Source organism: Phalacrocorax carbo, chromosome 6 (assembly GCF_963921805.1).
Source record: "Phalacrocorax carbo chromosome 6, bPhaCar2.1, whole genome shotgun sequence".
Lineage (NCBI taxonomy): Eukaryota > Metazoa > Chordata > Aves > Suliformes > Phalacrocoracidae > Phalacrocorax > Phalacrocorax carbo.
The window spans coordinates 23795864-23816702 of NC_087518.1; the positions used below are offsets into that span (position 1 = coordinate 23795864).

At 37.9% G+C, this 20839-nt stretch overlaps 1 protein-coding gene across 2 annotated transcripts in view; it reads left to right on the forward strand.

Annotated features, from left to right (window-relative positions):
- Positions 1-12825, forward strand: part of BICD2 (BICD cargo adaptor 2) — a 92674-nt gene extending 79849 nt beyond the window's left edge. Inside the window, exons 7-8 of one of the 2 annotated variants that reach the window (XM_064454263.1) lie at positions 7262-7472; positions 10659-12825. In XM_064454263.1, the coding sequence (XP_064310333.1) occupies positions 7262-7472; positions 10659-10664 (217 nt within the window). In that variant the 3' untranslated portion in view covers positions 10665-12825. Of the gene's footprint in view, positions 1-7261 lie in introns of both variants that reach the window. The other variant, XM_064454262.1, reaches the window with a different exon arrangement.
- The last annotated feature ends 8014 nt before the right edge of the window (positions 12826-20839 follow it).

Genomic DNA, 20839 nt, shown 5'->3' on the forward strand with positions numbered 1-20839 from the left:
ACACCGTAATCTCTTCTCTCTAGGAGCACCTCCTGTGTGACAGGTTACATCCAGACTTTTGCAGCAGATGGAGTAAAGACAGCCAAGCTGGCTCCTCGCCGGCTTATTTGCTCAGGGTCAGGCAGCAAAACCAAACGATTATATGAAGTTGTATCCCTGACCGACTTAAACTGGCTCTGAGAAGTGACTTAGGATACATCTTCACTCCTCTGATTAAAGACACAGGTTCCTCATCTTTGCTGCTCATGTATTTTCAGTTTCTTTTCCAGAGCCTGAGAACAAGCAAGGGTAGTAAGAGAATAGACATTTCTCATCCCTCTAAAGTAAAGTTAGAACAGGAATTAAGAAATCTAGCAGAAGAAGAAGACTTTGTAAAGCAGAGAACAAATATGCATAGATGTAAATAATGGTTATCCCCATGTTCCAGTGTTTCAAACTGTAAATAAAGGGAGAGACAAACTCTGCAACAAGTCAGCAAGGGGGCAAGTGTTAGAACATACTGGAAAAACTGACGGCATGTAACATGAGATTAAAATTGCAAGATAGTGCTTATGATAAAGAAAGAAAACCACAATTTGCACACAAGAAACTAGCAGCTAGCTGTTGTTCATTAATGGAGAAGAGGTTCTTCAAATGAATACATATGTCAGTTCAGAATCATACAAGCTCTGTCAGTTTTCTAAGTATCCAAAGCATTTGGGACAATATTTTTGCGTTCATGGACATCAGAGGCCTGCAGAATATAAAGGAGTTTGAATTCATGCAGGGGACAGTGTAGTCCGTACTGGATTGAGAATTATAGCCAAAGGGTCTTCATACTGGACTCCACACAGTAGAAGTACTCAACTTCTCTAAAAATATCCTATAGAATAAATGCTCAGAGGAGCCAGACACAGAAAATGTGACTTTGAAGATTTCCAGAATGGGATTCCCAGACAGGAGTAACAGCATTTGCCTCCTATTCCTGGTGCTTAATGTAGAGGTGATGAACGATGTCTGGAGAGAAAAATGTCTGGGCCGTCAGCACCCATGTGAAAATATGGAGATGTCCAGGCAGGACGAAGGCATTTGACTGTCTTATGGTACAAAAAGATGTGAGTGATGTCTTGTGCATAGTCATATTTATAACACTGATGCGCTTGTTCTAGACTTTAAATGTGTCTGGCAATTAAAATGTGTACTATAAGTAATGGCAGATATATTGAGACTCAACCTTGGTGAAGGTGCCCCTTGTAGATAGACCCTGGGCCTGGGTTGCAACAGTGAGTTACACTTTTCTCCCAGGTATTTTTCTGAAGTAGCTGTGTCCATACCACTAATTCCTGTGTGCCTTGGTGCTTTGTTTGAATGCCTACTGTTAAGTAGAGTAAAACACAGCAGGTGTCCTGTCATATAATAGCATTGCTGTAGAAATACTCAGAGTAAAGACAATGCCAGCTCTTGTTATGTAGCTTGTCTGGCCTTTTGTTTTTAATCAAAATGGAAAGTGAGTTACTTTAAAATACTCTATATGGGAGACTACTGCACAGCAGTTATTTGTATCCATAATCTTTTAGATAGGCTAGTCTTGGTTTTATTTGGCAATTAATATGAAGTGTCAGTGCCCATAGTCTGTAAAAAAAACAAAGCATGTGCACAGCTTTAGTGGTATAGGGTAGAGAGGGTTGGGGAGTTCAGGATTAGATCTTCCACCCCTTCACTTCAGTGAAGATCTGGGAAAAATGTCTGGCCTATGTGATAGCTTTAAAATTGCTTCTAATCTAGTGGCATAGGATTGTTAATTTCAACCTTTAAATATAAAAAAGAAAGGAGTTTTCTTTTGAATTCTTGGAGGAGGGAATTTGCCATAAAAATTTATGATCTCTCCTTGAGGGTTTTTATCAGTGGAAATTTAGAAGAGATGTAGTGTCTAGCAATGTGGGTCTGATTGTTCTCTCTCAGTGCATGAGATAATTCTTGCCATACGTTTCAACATACGAGAGAGATTTGTGGTCTAGTTACTTTCTTTAATAGCTCTTACTAATGGATTTTGATTACACTTGGCTGATTATAAACAATTTGGAAAGCTATAGCTGGTTATAAATGATATCTGTTTAGTGAAAATCACGATTTATACGAATAAAGGCCACAGCATTTATTCCTTTCAGATGTACAACTCGGATGAGTTTTCAGTGGAAAGTATTGAGGAAGTAATTACAAATTAGCAATTGGCTAAGATTTGCCTAGATATTCCCTTGAATTTGCTTATCGAAACAGCAAATCTAATCATCTCATCCTAAACTGCGGTGTTCTTTCTTCTGCCTTCTTCAAGATTTATGCTTTATTTTGTTCTTCAGGAATTCTTGAAGAACATTAATGGAGTTTGGATCATCACAGTTTACAAATGTGCAATCCAAGGCAAGAGATGGGCTTAGTATACTTCCTGAAAATGTCTGAAAGATGCTGACCTAGCAGAGGGCCTTGGTCTTGCAGTCAGGTCTGCCTGAGCTCTGGTTGCAGCTGTGCATGGACTAGAGCACATGGCAAACTCACCTGCCTGAAGCATGCTTATGTGGGGTTAAGCTTTTTAATACATCTGCCTCAACAACTTATTAAAAAGCAGATGTATTTGGTTTTATGCATATGCAAAACTTTATCCGGTGGGAGTTCCTTCAGAGGACACCAGCTCAGACAGATTGGGTGAGATAATAGTTACGAGCCAGTTTCTGAAGGCATCTGTGTTCTTCCACTTAAAAATCCAAATCATGTATAGACTGGCTCTAAATCTTACCCTTGGTGCTGAGGAGGACAGCTCTGCAGTATATTGTGGGGCTCATGTGCATTTGCTATACAATGCAGAGTGGAAGGCCACCTTGTGAAAGGAGATTCAGTAGCTTTAGCACTGCCGTAATCATATTCCCTGTGTTCTTTCTTTGGAAATACAAAATCGTTGCTTTCTCTGCACATGAGCTGGTTTTCACCAGGGGTTGGGGTAAGGCGGAGGTATGTGTGTGTAGGTATTAAAATTCAGTCTTTAATATTGATTTCTAATGTAAAGACTTAGTTTGAAATGGCAGGTGGCTAATATCCCTTATAGCTGAAAGCAGTCAGTGCTCATTTACATGTCATTTTAACTGCTTCTCTACTAATGTGTTTTCCAGTTTTTAACAAGCTGAAAAATTGTGATTTTAATCCTCTGTGTTTTAATTTCTTATGTAGGTTGACAGTGTCTCGAGGTACAAGATAAAGTAGTTGATGCTTCTCTCAAAAGCCTCCTTCAGTCACATCTGTCTTGCTTTCTTGGAAGTTGTCATATGGTCCTCATATTGATTGCAGAGGAGGGGGGAAAAAGTAGAATTATACCCAGGTGTATTTGGTTACATCCTTTTTTTTTCCAGAACAGATCTTGATTCAGTAGTGAATTTAGCTATAAATGTTATTAAATATAGGAGATGCTAAAGCTTAAATAAAATGGTTTGTAGAAATAAGGCACAACTGGCATTTGTGGGAAGTAGTGGTATGCAGCTTTTGAAAATGAGACAACCCATTGTTATATTTTTAAATAAGTTGGCTTCACATAGTGTTTTAGAGGCTTTAGTTTTTATTTCTCATCATTATACTTAACATTCAGGATATGTATTTCCTCTGTGTAGATGTTTGTTTTAGTTGGTGTTGTTTTTAAAAATCTAGTTGATGTTTCCTTAAGCTCCTTTTTTTTGTTGTTGTTAATTACTAGTCATAAGCAAACAAGCAACATCAAAGCCTTCTGTTCACTATCCACTTAAAACTGTGAATGTGTAAATGTACAACAGACTTATGCTAATTTCATATTCTTCTTTAAATCATGAAAGCTCAATTATTTTCTTTCAAAGGTGTTTTGAAAACAAAGATATTTTCTGTTCTGACCTTCTAGTGATTTTTGCATGGAGTATACACCTGGGAAGTAGCTCAGCACATGTCAAATTAAATTGTGAAAGGGAAGGATCTTTTATTATTTTATCTGCAAAGCAGTGATAATATAGATACACATACCACAAAAATATGCTGTCATGGCTACTACTACTAGCTTTGCATTAAGCTAAAGTAGTGCTAGAGGCTATGTCTTCTTATATGCTTAGGGAAGCTTTTGTTTTTTCTGTTTTTGAGAAAATTAAGTTGGGAGTCAGTGAACAGCAGGAAGGAAGGAAGTAGGAGAGATCCCAGGCCACCTGTGCATACAGTGTCTACATCCACTTCTAGGAAAATTTTCAATCCTCACCTGTTCTGTTCAAGTGCACAATTGCTTTTATTTTGCATGGTGTAGCGTTCCTTGGACCCTGCACAGCCAGGCTTGCACCAGGAGAGGGTTTGGTTTTGAGGCTATATCATTTCATTTGACAAAGATCAGGAAAACAGGTTCAGGGTGCATGACTATGTGTAGTCATAGTAGTTAACACTCCTGCACCTCCCTAGTCCTCTCCTATATATGAGAGAACAGTTATTCAGGTACAGTAAAAACTGCAGCTGCATGTATGCTACTGAGAACACTTCCCTTTTGTTGGAAAGGAAGGAAAAACTCCCTGCATTGGGTTTTTATGGGGGGGGAAAAAGCTTATTTAGATACTTGAAATAGTGAATGCCTTGTTAATTTCTAAGGACAGTCATTTGACGTTTTAAACCTTTGCACTAACAGAAAGGTTGATGAGGTAATGACTTGCTACAATAACCTCTTGGAGTCAAAATCATGGCTTTAATTATAGCTTGGCTCACATGCAAATGACGTTACTGCCTTCTAGACTCTGACAAGCATTTGTCTGTGTTACCTGTCAGCTATCAGGTTTGGTGCAACTGACTGTGTTTGATCAGAAGGCACTTGAGTAGTACCAGAAACTTTGAGAAGAGGATTAAGGGACATTAGTAAGACCATATTTCTAAATGGGGCCAGGAGGTGAGGTGGGGTGGGGGTGGAGGAAATCTGCTACTCATACCTTGGCTGGCTTTGATTAGCACTTGCCTGGTGGAAGTCAAATGAGTAGACAGACTGCAGCAATCTTGACACAGCTTCAGTGGGCTGAAAATTTTGGGGCTAAATTAACTTTCTGTACTGTACAAAGAAAATGGATAAATTTTGTTTCACAAGAAGGAAAGGGAAAGGGGAAAAGGGGGAAAAAAGCCTGCCCATAATTTCACCTTGCCCAAATCTCTTGGCAGGGTAATCCCAAGAATGAAGTAAGGGCAATGGGGACAGGCCACTCCAGTGCCAGAGAATATTTTGCTGAAGCAATTGCATTATATTCCTCAAGGAATTGGGAACAGTTTCTGGACATTCCCCTCATTTGCAGTAGTGGAGCTTGGAAGGAATCAGGTTTGAGGCATGGGTAGGAAAGAAAGCAGAAAGGTAACTTGTGGTATAACCAGCCTTGCACTTTTCACCTCAAATAGCATGTGTGTGTTTGAAAACTGGAGGGAAACCCCATAGCCCTCCGGCCTCCCAGTAATCTTTAGCCTGAGCCTTGCTCCCACGCCCAAGTGAAGAAAACACATCTCTGACAATTTGGACCAACAGGGCACAGGGTTAGCAGTGATGCTGTGAGCTATTCTTTTCTGTAGCCATGCCCTCATTTTGGAGCTGGTGCCACCTTCCATAAGAGGGAAGGACTGTTATTTTTGTCTTTTCAGACTTCCTGTGACCATTTCAGTCGGTGTTCCCCTCTAGCGCTAATGGTAGATTGGATAAGATCCGTCCCTTGGTCTGCTTCCCCTCACTGAGGTGTATTGATTGTTTTTGCCTTGTAAGGTCCATCCAGCTATGAAGAGAAGAGGGCAGGTGCTAGGCTTCTAGCAAGTTTAAGGTTCCTGGTTTTCTTTTTAAAAATAGAAACCCCTCACACACTGGGTTTTGCTTGTGCTCCACAGTATGATAGACTGTGATGAACTCAAGAGCAGGATGCCCAGAGATTTGAGTGGATAGATTCCTGCTTACATAGTGGCCCTAAACTCAAAACTTTCCAGTATGCTAAGCTACATTGCAGTTGTAGTTCATGCAGGTTTTATATTAATATTTCTGGGTTATTATTTAATCTCTGTAAGTATTCAAAAATAAAATTCTATTTTTCCTTTCCCTTTTTTCCTTTCTAAGCAAATATAATTAGGGATATAGGCCTAATCCTGCTATCTGAAGTCATCGACAGTGGAAATCAGGACTTGATAGTATAAGCACAGCTGATGAATCTGCATGTGAATGCACTTTTGTTCTGTGGTGTTTTTTTCCCAGTCTGCTTTATAGTACTTAAAGTCAGGCGCTTTTTGATTCTGAGGTTAAAAGGAACTTCTCTGCTGATGTTTTTGCTTTTATAAAGAAGCTGTATTTTACAGCTGTGGTTGTAAATTCCAGCTGGTACATTTATTTTTCTACCTACATGCATTAATTGGTCTTCTGTGTGCCATAAATATGCATCTACATGTAAAGACATTAATTTTTTAAATGTTCAAGATGCACTGTGCAAGTTAAGTAGTTTCCAATCTCAGTGAAAATGACTGTAGATGAAACAGCTTGCAGGCACTCATACAGCTTCCCCCGCAGGGTTCCCTGTAACACTCACTTCCTTTGTTTAATTGTTTTAAAATTAATTTTAATGGTGAAAACAATTATATAATGGCCATTTGCTATAGAGAAAATGGTAATAAAACACTGTTTATGGAATTTTTACATCAGGAATCAGAGTAGGTTAAAGTAGAATTATGAAAAATGCTTATTTTTAACAATGCTGTTCAGTCACCTCTGGAAAATTGTTATTTGGACTCTATGTGTAAAGTAACAAACTATGAAGTTCAGCTGCTCATCAAATTATATTAATAGCCATTTTAGTAATGGTCATTTTACAGCATTTGTACTGTTCCACTCAACCACCTTTCCAGCCTAAAGTTTAGAACTGTTGTGGTCTCTGTGTAAGTAGAAACAAAATTAATTTGACTGCATTGTGTCTACTCACAATGGAAGGACATCTTACTAATCTTTAGACATGAGTACTTTGATATCAGACTCCATACTTATATTATCTAAGGATGCTGTTAATTATACTACATCTTGAAAGGCATGAACATAAGTGCTGAGTGTGGGATTGTAAAGAATCCCAGTGAAAAGTAATTGTCATTTTCTACAGGTTTGGTTGAAGTTCCTATTTAAAGAATGTGTATGCAAACAACTGCAAAGCTATCACTCTGCTAATATTGGCTGGACACAAGGGATTCCTGTTTTATAGGTGGAAACAGGATTGCTAAAGATTGATATATTTCATTGCAGATGTGATGAATATGTCACACAGCTGGATGAAATGCAGCGGCAGCTTGCAGCAGCTGAGGATGAGAAGAAGACTCTGAACTCCTTGCTTCGAATGGCTATCCAGCAGAAACTGGCACTGACTCAGCGCCTGGAACATTTGGAGCTAGACCATGAGCAGTCCAAAAGGGTGCGCACAAAATCTGCTTCCAAAGCCAAGAGCAGTAACCCTACTGTAAGTCATATTCGGTCCTGCGGAGACAGGTCTGAAGGATCTGTCCTTAACAACCAGGTTTTTTGTAGTGAGAAATATAAAATCTATTGTGACTAGGACAGGTGTAGAAAAATCGTATTATGCATCTTATTTTATGCTGTAACTGTCAGCATAAATCCCCACTATCTAATGTCCCAGTGAGTTGACTTGTACTAGTATATTGTTGATCCAGGTAATACAAATTGTATTATGGTGGTCTTAACTGTAACTAATTCATAAGTATGGGGATGCTAGTAACAAGTTAATACTGGAAGGGAGGTAGCTTTTTCCACAATTAACGTATATGGGTTTTGCTGTTTATGTAAGTGTTAAAAGAGTACACCTGATATAGTATATCCGGTGCTACTAATTGTAGTTTGTATAGCACAAATGTGATCCTTTCTCCAGGGTTGCAGCATACTTCAATAAATGCTTTCACAGGCAGAAACAAACAGAAAACCTTCCTTCTTATTGTGGCTTAAGAAGTGGTGAAAAGCAAATGTTAAAACAAGAGCCATGTCTTGAAGATGCAGAGCATTTTGAAACTAGAAACAAAATTAATTTGCCTATTGTGGCAGATATTAAGAACTTGCTGTCATATCACCACTGACTGAAGTCCTAAAACTTTTATAGGCTATAAAAGCTAGAAAAAAAACTTGGTAGGGTACATTATTTACACTCTGCTTCCCTCTCTTCAGAGGATTAACCAGAAGCAACTTGCACATTTATATTAAAAATATGCAATATTTACCCCATCTGATATAAAACTTAAAATTTTAAGATTTGGGTCCTACCTAGTAGACAGTTCCACTTTAAGAAGTTATGCTATGGAAAAGTGTCATGTCCTGAAAGGATCTTTGTGGTCTCATGTTGCTTCTTGCAAGTGTAACACCTTGGAAAGAATCTCTTTTATATATTACTGTAAGCCACACAACCTATATGTGTAGAATTAATGTGACTATGGTCTAGTATTGTCAGTCACAAAACAGATTTTCTCAGCTTTCAGTATTAATCTAAATAGGATAGTACTTCAGAGCTCTGATCATTTTTCTAAATACACAGAAGACATTGCATTCCTTATGCAAGCACATGTTTCACAGGGCTCTACATTATAGGCACAGGAAATTGAACCAGATCATCCTGCTAATAATTATTTATGAAGTAGCTTAGTATACCTATTAATCTTTAAAAACAGATAAACCTTTGTCTGCTATTGAACTTTTAAGGGGCCTTTTTAGCCACTTAATTATAATGTGTTTGAAAATATAAAAGTGTACTTCATAATTGGTGCCTACATAAGAGAAAAAGATTGAAAATGTTGCTTCTAAAATTGTGGAAAATTTATGGAGCACAGCAAGGCACGCTTTTTTCCTTTAAACTAGAGTTTTAAAGTGCCTAGCCTCAAACTTTATTTTAATGTAAAGCCCTGTTCATTTTGTATGCCTGTAGTATTACTAAAATCAATGCAAGACTGCACAGTCGTCTGCTTGATAGTGATGTTTTATAAAGCCATTCTAATATTCCTGGTGTGGTACTGCCTCATCTCACTACCATTTCTTAGAGATGATCAGCAGCTTGCTTCCTGTGCATTGCCGCTCTGCCTATAAATAGTCAGGAGATATCACAGTACTAATATAAGGTAATAAGGAGTGCAGCTTGTTTTCCCAGTGAGGAGAAACCACATGGGAATTTGGCTTCCCAGATACTAGCAGAGGCATGGGGGAGGAAAAAGACTTCTAAATTCATACAGTGAGTCTTCAGTCAAATGGAATTGTAGAAATCTTGCTACAAAGCTGGGAAACATTAGAATGCCACGGTCCAATGCCAGAATTGCATTTGCCAATATTGGGAGGAAGAAAAAAAAAAAACCACCAAGTGATTTAAGTCTACTATGTTGCTCAAACATCAGTACATGAGAATTTTAAACAAATAGGAATTCTGGCTTTAGAAACTAGGCCCTATGTGTCTATTATTACTTTTTTTTAGAAAACGCTGAATTCTCCTGAATTTGAGCTTTAATATTGCTAAATAGCAGGTTTGATATTTTAGAAGTGAGACATCTTTTAACAATTTTCAATCCTGCTTTTCTCTTCTTTGCTGCACAATATTCCAAAAGGCCTTTATTCTTCTCATTCTTGCATTAAGTGTAATTTAAAAATACTTTGTGACAGCAGGCATTTGAGTGCTAACTTTCTTTGCTCCAAAAGAAACAGTTACAATTTTGCTTCCACTATGATAGGGAGCTTTAATACAGTTTTCTCTGCTTCCATGTCTCTAATGGCAGTATTTTTGCAAAATACTAATGGCAAAAAGGTAAATTGGAGAAACTAATTGAATGCATTTTTAGGTTTTTTTCAAATTAACTGGAACTTTCTATAGAGATTTCAGCGTTACCAGACAGTGACTATTACTATCAGTCTTGGCTCACCCTTTCAGTTCCAAGTACAAAAAATTCTGCTGTTAGCCCAGTAGTTTTAGTAGTCATTTCCACCTCCATTCATTTCTGTGGATCTTTAAAAAACAAAAAATCCAAGAAACATGACTAGTATTTGAGCTTGCCAAGGTTATGTTTTAACTTCTTTTAGCACCTGTTATAAAAAGAAATGAGGAATGGTGGTAAGGTGACTTGATCCTGCTGTTTGTATTTTTAGATAATATTTCAGATTGAGTCTTGTAATTCTTGATTAACTGTTTCTTGAAACATACATTTGCTGTCTTTCATATCACAATGGGTTGGGATAAAGCATGGAAAATCTCTTAAGCCATCACCTACCTCTGCAAGCAGGCTCTTCTTCTGAATAACATTCTTTGCATTGGCCTGCATGATATACTGACCTGCATGTTTCTGGAGAACCTAAAGCTTCACTGAAAATGTTTCTTGCACATTCATTGCTGTTAACTTGTGCTTGAACAGCAAAGCTTTATTCAGTACTTGTAAGAAGCCTTCTTTCTGCAAAGCTATTGCTTCCAGGCTAAACTCACAAAGCATTGTTTCATCAGCTTGGAAAGCATCTGTGAGCTAAAATGCTTCTACCCCAGTAAGCTACCAGACACCCTCAAACAACTAACCTGCGTTTGCAGCACATTGTTTTAAGTTTTCAGTTCTTCAGTTAAGAAATAAACACTGATTTTTTTTTTCTAATGCTATTTTATTTTTCCATTTTTCAGCTGTAGGGTAGTCCCTGGAGAATGCCTTCCCATCAGTGCAACAGAATTTCTTAGCCTCTTTCATTATGGTTAAAAGTGGTAGCCCATTGCACAAAGAATGGAAACCACTGACCTGATCCTAACTTTCGAAAACACCTTTTTCCTGTATACTACCGGAAACTTTCCTTTTATGTCTGAAGCTATAAAACAAACAAGCTTTACCTAAAAGTGCTGCTGCAGTAAGAAAACTTACAAGTGCTGAAGAAACCTACTTCAGATGTTAATGATCACCATATTAGTTTATGATCTACTAGAAATGTTTGGTTGGGGGAATTTCTTATTTCATTGCAGATGCTCATTTTTTATCTGATTGTTAAATCTGTGCACTTTTGATATTATGATATTTTCCTTTAGCTTCTTCAATTCCTTATGTAGAAGAGTATATATCAATGCAGTGGTTTGTGCTCATAGTCTCTCTCCAATTTGGGCTTGTGATTTTTGAATTCTACAACAGCATGTAGCAGAGATTTTGGGGGGAGCTCTAGATTGTGATTAGAAAAGAGTTTCCACAGAAAACAGGAGCTCTGCTAAACTGTGTGCTGTGCTTCAGCCACTTTTTTATTATTACAAAATGTTAAGCTTTATATGTTTAAATTACTGATATTTTTTTTTTTTTAACTGCCATGTTCACTAAGAAATCCAGGGTATTCGAATTCTGGGGTTTTTTTCATATTGTATTATTATTCTTAGGAATAGTTCAATGTAACAAGAAGAAAACTTGACTTTGCTCTGGTTAAAACTGTAATAGGCACTTGAAAAATATTAAATAAGTAGTATTACCTATAAATTCCAGAATTCCTGGGTTTTAGGAAGATGAAGTATTATTGATTAACAGAATTTTATACAACTATACCAGTTAAATTCCAAATTGGAATTGTTTTGTTACTTTTTCATTTTATTGTGCCAAATTATGGTACATTTAGAAAGAAAAATTCTAAAGTTGTCAATGATAGGGTGTTATATATCAGCGCCTTTCTGTCAGTAATTATTGCCAGTAGTGCCTTTAATAATTTTAAGGGAGACTCTTAGAATAGCTTAGTCTAAGTCCTGTAACTTAGGAGAAATGGAATGGCTGTTTTGGAATTTAGTAAAGACATGGAGCAATAAGTGCAAAGTGAACTCCCCTTTCGCACATTTTAAATGGGTAGTCTTACTATAGAGATTATATATCAAAGAATTGTAAAAAATTCTGTTAGTCAATGATATTTCATCATGCAAATCCTTGCAAATTCAGGGGTATAGAGAAAAAAAAAAACAACAAAGCAACAAACCTAAACAAACCCAAATACACTTTGGGAACCAAATGGACTCATGCTGAACAAATGAGCAAGATGTATTAACACATTTGTGGTAACAGTACAGAGGATGTATCAGGAATATTGATGTTATGTTAGCTCTGTATGGTGGTGGATGCAGTTAACCATAGTATTTTTTGCAAATGCGGGCAACAAAACATTGGTATTTTCTATTGCATGTTGTATCTAATCATTGTAATTTCAGGAAACAGAAATGGAGAAGTGCATCAACAAGCTGTACCTATCTCTCTACTGTTTGTTGAGGCTCACATGAATGATTAAATTGGTACTTCTTGGGGGGGGAGCCTTCCCACTCCTCAAAAAAAGTACAAATTGAAATAATATTGACAGTGCGAAAAGATTTCTGTTTGCTGGAAAAAAGCATTATTATTCCTAGATGTGGGGACTTGTATTTCCATCTTCTGTTACAGTATTGATTCATAAGAAATATTGTTGCATTTAAAATTACTACATTTGTATGTGGGTATTTATTTGAAATGATGTCAAAGTACTGTATTATGTTTTATGTGCATTACCTTTTAGTGGTGGATTGGTCTCCATTTAACGTCATATGCATGTATTCTTGCATTCTTGCCAAGTAACCTTTACACAGATTGTGGGGGGTGGAATGGGCAGGGGGCATGGGGGCAGTTAAAGAGAAAATGTGGAAACTTCTTAAAAGTATAACTGTATGTTAATTGGCTAACCTTAGGAGGCATAGATGGCAAAATGTTACTTCCAAATTAATAAAAAAGCATTTAATGTAGGAAAGCAATCTGCCTGCATAAAGGTAGTCACATTGGCAGTATCAATAAAAGAGAAAAGGAATCGTGTTTTCTCTTCGTTGTTTTTGTGTTTTAAGAAGGCGCCATTGTAATTAGTCAGTCTTCCTAAGCTATTTTTAGTGTGGGGCTAAATAAATATTTTCATCTGAGAGAAGCTGAAAACTTAAAACTAGGTTTGCTGCAGAACTAGAAAAACAATTATTTGTGCTCATATTTGGGGAGCACCATCCTTTGTGCTGTTTAATGAGATTTTCCTGGATTAGATTTAGCCTTGATCAGACCAGTTTAATCTGTTTCACTGAATAGCTGTGCAAGTACTTGTTCCAGTACAGGAAAGGGGAGGGTAGGACTAATGCTTCTGGTGGCAGTGTTGACAAGTCTTCCTGAACATACATCTTAATGTCTTATATACTCTCCAAAAATGCATTAAGATTATGTTTATCTGGTTGAATTAAGAAACAAATTCACAAAAAAGAAACCCTGAAGGAGTATGCTTGAAGTCTGAGGGTGAGGCTTCATTTGCCCCATCAATACAAGGATATTCAATGAGTTTAATTTAATATTAAATATGGTTTTATTCTATAGTTTAATAACCCTTATGTCCCCAGGTAAGATTCGTAGAACTATTCTGCTTAATGTTGATATATCTGGTAGCAGTCAGTTGCATTACAGCAGCTAATCAACATAATTTATATTATAACGGGAGAGGGATATGACAATTTTTACTTAGGCATTGAAAATACTTGTTGAATTGTGTGCAAAAAATATAGAAGAACATATTTGCTAGGATACTTGCCCTGATTATATAGTTTTTCATTTGCTGTAATGGGAGCTTTATCTGCAGGGTGATCTACAGGAGAAACATTTTATAAATATATATGCATGCAAATGATAGAACAACAAGAACAGACGTGTTGAAATAGTAAACCAGTGTGATTCAAAAATGCTTTAGTAAGAAAGCAAGACGAGGAGAATACTTAGCTTAAAATCTTGTCTAGTGAATGACTATTAATTAAAACATCAATTTATTTGACTCTTTTCTGTGCAGAGAAAATACAGTGCCTGGACAGAATGTGGTCTATGCTGAGTTGGGAGGGTGGGTCACCAGCTACATTCCAGACTGCAAATGTTGCTGTATTTAGTCTCCAGCAAAGGAATCTGCCAGCTAATAAAACTCTCCTGCTTGCCATGGATTCAGTAATTCAGTAGTGATAATTTGTTTCTTGCAAGTAAGGCTTGAAAAAAAGCTACTAAGTTCCCAGAGGAGGAGCAGGGCAGATTTTCAGATGTACTTAGATGCCTAAAGATAAAGAAAAGGAGACCTGAAAGCCCACGTTACCTAGTTTTTTAGGATGAAGGCAAAGAAAATTAAGACATAGGTGCTTTTTGGAGGTCCTGCTGCATAAGATGGTCAAATTCAGCTCTACAAATATTTATGGAAGTTACAGTTTTAAAAATATATTCACGTTGTTAAGTTTTTTAAAGGCTGATGATGTAGATGGACCTATAGGACCAGGAAAAGGTATTTTTCCACCCAAGGACATAGCAAAACCAATTAAAAACTATAAAGATAATTTCTGTGAGCTCAAAAAAAAGGGAAATGCAGCTAGTTAATATGATTATTTTAAGTATATGGCTATTTTGAGTTTTATATTGACTGTTTATATATAAAAACTTCAAACAAATGTTCATTAGTGGTTGCTGGGAAGAACACTTATGTATGAACTACTCAAAAGATGACTTCATCCTGTTCCCTTCTTTTCTTCCAAAACAGTTGCTGTCCTTTCCCAGTAAAGGAGGGGGGTTGCTGCTTCTCAGTGCAAAGGCAAATTTCATAAAATCATAGAACCATTAAGGTTGGAAAAGACCTCTAAGATCATCAAGTCCAACCGTCAACCCAACACCACCATGCCTCCTAAACCATGTCCTGAAGTGCTGCATCTACACAATTTTTAACACAAGGAGCTATCACAGCTGCAGAATGAACTGTTTTTCCCTTGTATACTGAGCATGGTATCTCCAGGATAATCTCAGACCCAGTCTTGTACATTGAATCTGCATCAGCCAGCCTTACCTTATCCAGCCCTGCGACTTTGGAACAAACTGCTCTTAATAAGTCATCAGATCTGATGAACAGATGATCAAGTGAAGTAGTTGTAAAATGTCTTAGATCCAGTAACTGTGTTTAAAAAAGAAAAAAAAAGCCAACCAACAAACAAGCTGCATCTAGTTCTAGATTTTAAAGCAGACTATTTCTTAAGTAAAGATAGTATACCAAGAGGGAGTAGTGTAATGAAAGCTGATTTTTCTGATTGTGCTGGAGAAAACCTGAAAGTTCAAAATTTACTTAAAACCTAATATATCATCCTAGTTAAATATCAGTATATGTATAATGTACTGCTTGCTGATATATAATCAAAGCTTGAGTTAGCTACATATAGATGAAGTGAATTTAAGCTAGGCTGAAATGAGTTATAAATATGCACACCCAGATTTCCACCAGCTTAGCAAGTAAGAGTCAAAGTTGGTTAACTAAGCTGAAAATTACTTTATGGGCCGAACACACAAATACTATTGGCTTGTTACTGAATCAAATCTCAAGTTAGAAGGACACTCTGCAATGGCCAAAAATGTACCTGCCCAATTCTTTTTATGTTGCAAGAATTTTTAACAACTTTTATAGTTTTAAAACGTCTCTGTGATTTTACTTTTTAAATGTCAGCAGGTGGACATTTGTGTTGTGAATGTCCTGTGCTAAAATACTGTAACATGCTTAAAAGGCAGGAGAAACTTTAAAATTGATAATTTAGTATATAGTTCTAAAGAGATCATACGTATTAAAAGAGCAGAACTTTTAAAAACTGAATTCTTGCTATCCCTTGCATAATACATTATTCTCAATAACAAAACTTTATATGTTTTTGAAACTGATTATTTCTGCTTTTCAAACAGTAATGTATTTGAGGAATTACAAATCTCCATATTTCAGTTTAAAGAGAGAAAGAAAAAATGTATATGCTGCTTGACATTAAAAAGACAGTGTCTCCTTTATCTTCTCCTTGAAATGTTGCTCCCTGCTTTTTACACCAAAATTTTAGGTTAAAACAGTCTCCCAGCATTCAAGTGCATGTTAACTCAAAGCTAAGGAAAACAATTTGGCAATTTTGCCATCACATTTTTCCCTTAATTTCTGGTGATGAGACTGTTCCTAACTAGAACAGTTTGTATCCTTATTCCAAATTGTATTCAGTAAACATTCAGGCAGCCTCTACTAATCTCAAATGTTATTTAGCTTATTTTCCTCTATCGCTACCACTCTGGAATTCAAATTAATGCAGCTCAAGGCTGCATTATCAAGGGATAAAGAGTAAAGTATTTGACCCAGCAGTAGAGCATTAGCTTCCTATTATTGCCAAATGAACAATGAGCCTTTATTAAGCCAAATATCAAAGTCTTAGATACTGAGTATTAATATCTCTCCATTTAGAAGTCCGACATCTCTGTCAGGAAGAAGACTGTTGAGCCCATGCTATTGACAGCTTGGGGGGGAGGTTTTTAAAGTGTGATCCTACCTGGATCTAACAAATAGCCTGAACTTGTGCCTTATTAGGATAGGGAAAGCATTAATTCTTTTTAGCTGGTAGTCATGTGGTCATTTAGTAACAGCTCTCAAAAATAAGATTGGGTTTGTTAGAGCAAGTTCCTTGTGGTTTTGTCTTTATCCATAGGGACAGAATTCCTAGCTATCAGCTATCATGCTTTTCATGCTTAGGGTGGCAAGGTTTTTTTGGTTAGTGGTTTGTTCAACTTGAGTTAAAGAGCAGAAAGCTCAAGCATGACCAGACCAGCCAATGCCCAGAAACCTGGTGGCAGTGAGTTGCCTGGATGGTTTTAGTGGCAGCTATAACTACTGCTAGTTAGTTTAGCACTGGTAGTTACTCACACTACAGCCTGACATGCCAGAGGTTTGCTGTGCTTCACACCTGTTGGCAAAATGTTGATGTTTACTCCTTCTTGACTCCAGATGCTTTAATCTGAATAATAAATCAAGATTCAGAATAGTATGCAATTCTATCAGCATATCTGAAGATGCTGTCATGCTGCAGGATGAACCAGCTGCCTGACTGAACTGGAGATAAAGTAGCATGTCTGACCATGCTCGAAGAGCTGGGTCAAAGGAAAACTGACCACACTGTGCCACAGCTCCTAAATGTCAGACCAAGCCCCCTATTGTCTGTCTGTTCTCCCTGACAAGGTAGTCTTTGGCCTTCAGATCTCACACCTTCAGATCTTGCCACAAACATGAGCACTGCTTTTCTCTTGCAGGTTCTGATCCTGCTGTTGGATTTGTGCAAGCTGCTGAGGACCCATTAGGTATCAGTTTCGGTCTTTGCTGACATTACTTTATGAACCAGCAGGAACAATAATTAATCCATTTTCAGGCACCATGTAATTTGTTTTTTGGTTGCAGAAACAAAGCCATCTTACTCTGTAAGAGCTGCTGGCTGTTTTACATGGCACTTCACTGTGGCTGGCACCTTCTGGTATGCTGCTGGCGATTCATCAGAGATGGTGGCACCTTTCTATAGGCTGCCAATGAAACTACATGCCTGACTTTGCATTACTGATACTGTTTTTTTTTCAAGTTTGTGGTTTTCTTAAGTTGCTGCTTTTAGGTAGGGATAGAATGGTAGGGGAAGAGAAAAAGTTTGCATCTTTCACTGTTACCTTTCTTCCTTTGTGCTATATGGATGAAAGCCTGGGTATTTTTTTAATTTAAATAACATAGGAATATATATATTTTTCCAGACTGAATGTTTAGTTTCTGTAAAAAGTATTTGCTAAAAGCTTGTTCAGCCTTTGATTGGAACAACTGAGGGCATGGAATAGCTGAGAACACTTTTTCTAAGAGCTGTTATAAAGAGGCTAAAGAAGGTTTCATTGACTCAGTAAAATATGCAGTTAGGCTCTCAGTGATGTTCATAACCCCCCTAAGTTATCAACAGTCCACAGCAGAAGTGGAATTTCAGCCCAGAGAAGGGCTGAGAGCTAAAGATGATGTTCATGTTCTGCCTTTCTAATATAGTTGCAGAAGCTGGTTGGGCAGTGGAAAGTATGGTACGAATAAATGCCTTTTTCTCCTCCCCTTTGTTTCTTATTACCCTTAGAGTCATTGTTATCATAGCTTTCCTGATTCCTTTTCCGACTTTGGGTAAACTCTTTATTCTCATCTGGAAGGATCTTCTCAGAGGTATAAAGTAAGACTGTCACTTTTGCTGCTTCATTGGATCTACGGAGCTCAGGGCTCTTTCAAGAATCCTGACAGAGCATCTCCTAGCAAAGGGTCAACAGTTATGTCTTCTTCCATCTCTGTCATGTCTAGGAGGCAAAATTGTCATCACTGCTGCTCCCATTTGTCTGAAGGCCAGTTTTCACCAGTGTCCTGTTTCAGAAAGGATGCTACTTTCATGGAGGCAGAAAAAAGCTAGCAAAAGCAGCCACGGGTCCAATCCCAAATACCTATTCGTAGAAAAACTGATGTTTCTGTGGGGATAAGGAGAAAGGGGAAGTGGCAGGAGGAGAAATGAGAGTAGGGGGAAAGGGTGTAAGCATGAGGCAGATTAAAAAAAATAAAGGGAGGTATGCAAGAATATGGAAAAGGCAGCAAGGAAGAAATGGCAGCAATGGATGAGGATGGACTGTTGAGCAACTTGGAGCAGCTGGATCTGCTGTTGGGCATGGATTGTTTGGCATAAAGCCTAGGAACAACTCAATTCCAAAAAAGCAGCTGGCAATTTAGTGTAATCTGGTAGTACAGACTGAATAGTATGCATTTCTCCATCTTAACAGGATCAACTAGCACATATATTAGCCATTAGGGGCTAGGAAGAGGCACATGAGACTACAAAAAGAAGGAACTACAAGAAAATGAGAACGTGTGGGAGAGGAATATGTTCTCTGCATATTTGAATGCTTTTGTGTGTGGTTTCAGAATGTCTCATGCAAGTCTCCTGGGTTACAGCAATCCTCCTTTAAGCTTCAGTTCATAAAATGATTTCCTATCAAAGTATATAAAGATATTTCTTCTCATTAATATCAGTCAATTTAAATACAGCTATACTTATCTGAATGTCAATATGAATTGTAAGCGGATAGATTTGATTAGCCTCAGGTTAGGTTGCTTTTAAACATGCCTTTAACTAAATGAGTTTCCATGTTGTTTCATTAAAAGAAATAAGTTTGCAGCGCCAGCTGTGTATGGAAAGCTGCCAGCCAAGTCTGCCTGTGTGTCAGTACCAGCTTCCAAAGCTAAAATAGCCCAAACCACTGCAATACCTTACCCTAGTGATGGACATGCTCCTGGGAGGGCTGGGGGGGTCTGTGACCTTCAGTACCCTCTGGAAACTGTGCAGAAAGTCATGGGTAGAGAGAAACAGAAGGGCAATTAGGCAGAGAGGCAAGAAAGCCAAGCAGTGCAGGACAACAGGTCCACGGAGAGGGAGCCACAAGATCCGTATGAGTAATGTGGCAGTCAGTCCCTGAGTGTTTTAGAACTTAATATTCACAGCTGTGATATCACTGTGATAACCACATAGTGCCCAGCTCTACCTTATTCATTTAGAGCCTGCATCTTTGCAACATCCTCACTGGAAGTCCCTTCTTTAGCCTGCATTTAGTGCACACAGCTAAAATGTATAAGTGTAGGTGCTGGTTTAAGTCTGCTCCAGTGATATGCTTACAGAGAAAGGTTGCAGGGTTTGTGTGATGACAGACTACTAGGGCTTCTGATGCAAAACAGAACTATTCTCTTGTAGTTGTTTATGCTGGGCAGTCTAAAACGGGTATTAAGTAGCGTGAAGAAAAATTTTCCAAGTGAGCTTCAGGAGTCTAGAGGGGAAGCAAGGGTGCAAGTCCTTGCTAGGGTGTCAAGTCCTTGAAGACTTGACTGAAATGCTTGTTCTTTGACCTTTGTCTCTGGTTTTTATTCTTAGTGCCCAGCAAATCAAGGCATAAATTTGGACAAATGAGTTAAAATCTGTAGTAGAACATCAGTTTATGCCTCATGGCTGGAGGATCTGGCCAATACAAAGGTGGCTATTAAATCATATTCTTTACAAGTCTGGCCACCACTGAGGACCTGGACTGTTTTTTCTTCTACATAGCATTTGTGCTGAAAGCTGCAAATTTTCAGTTCAGCCCCCTCAGGCTCTGCTAATTACAGGGTTGCTAAATGTCTGAAACAGCTCTCTGCAACCTCAGCTCTGTGATTTAATGCCAGATTAAGGGTATGTTTCTGCAATGAGCACTTTAAAAGCTTTGTATCCAGCTTTCTCTATGTGACATACTTTCGTTCATAAGTAAATGGCAAAAAAATGTAAAAGGGATATGCTCATTGTGCTTGAACTTGCAATACCATTGCTGGCGACTCGACTGTTTTATTTTGGAGCAGTTCTGCCAAGCAAACAGGAGATGGCAGGGCAATAAAGAGCAGCTCACCAGTACGGGCTGCACACAGTACCCTTAGCTGGCTGCAGAGAAAACGTGAGCTGATGATCGCAAAGCAAAAACTGTCATGTTTCTTCCACGTTAAAAGATTTGACTTTTGTCTCATGAATTCTTCTCCCCTTTCACTCCCCAAACCTTCCTCCTCTGTTTAGTTTTGCCAGCATTCCCCATGGCTTTTCACAGCTCATCTTGAATGTATTTCTTGCTCTTCTGACAAGTTGCTAGCTTGGCAGGTTTAGAACATAAAGCTTTATGAATGGTTATCATCACTTCAACTGATTACCCTAAGAATCATGTGACAGACAATAAATGGAACCACAAGTGCAAATAATATTTTATTATTATTATTTTTATTTTTTATTGATCCCTCTGGTAACTCTGTTTCATTCTTGAGTGTATGCCATTTGTCAGTATGCCACATAATCAACTACTTCAGGCTTGCGCTGGACCTGCTGAGACCAGGAACCTGCCCTGCCTATTTTAATGCCTAGTAGGAATGGGTTGTGGGCTGGCAAAAGCTATTTTTCCAGCTGTACATTAGGTCAACAGGCTTGAT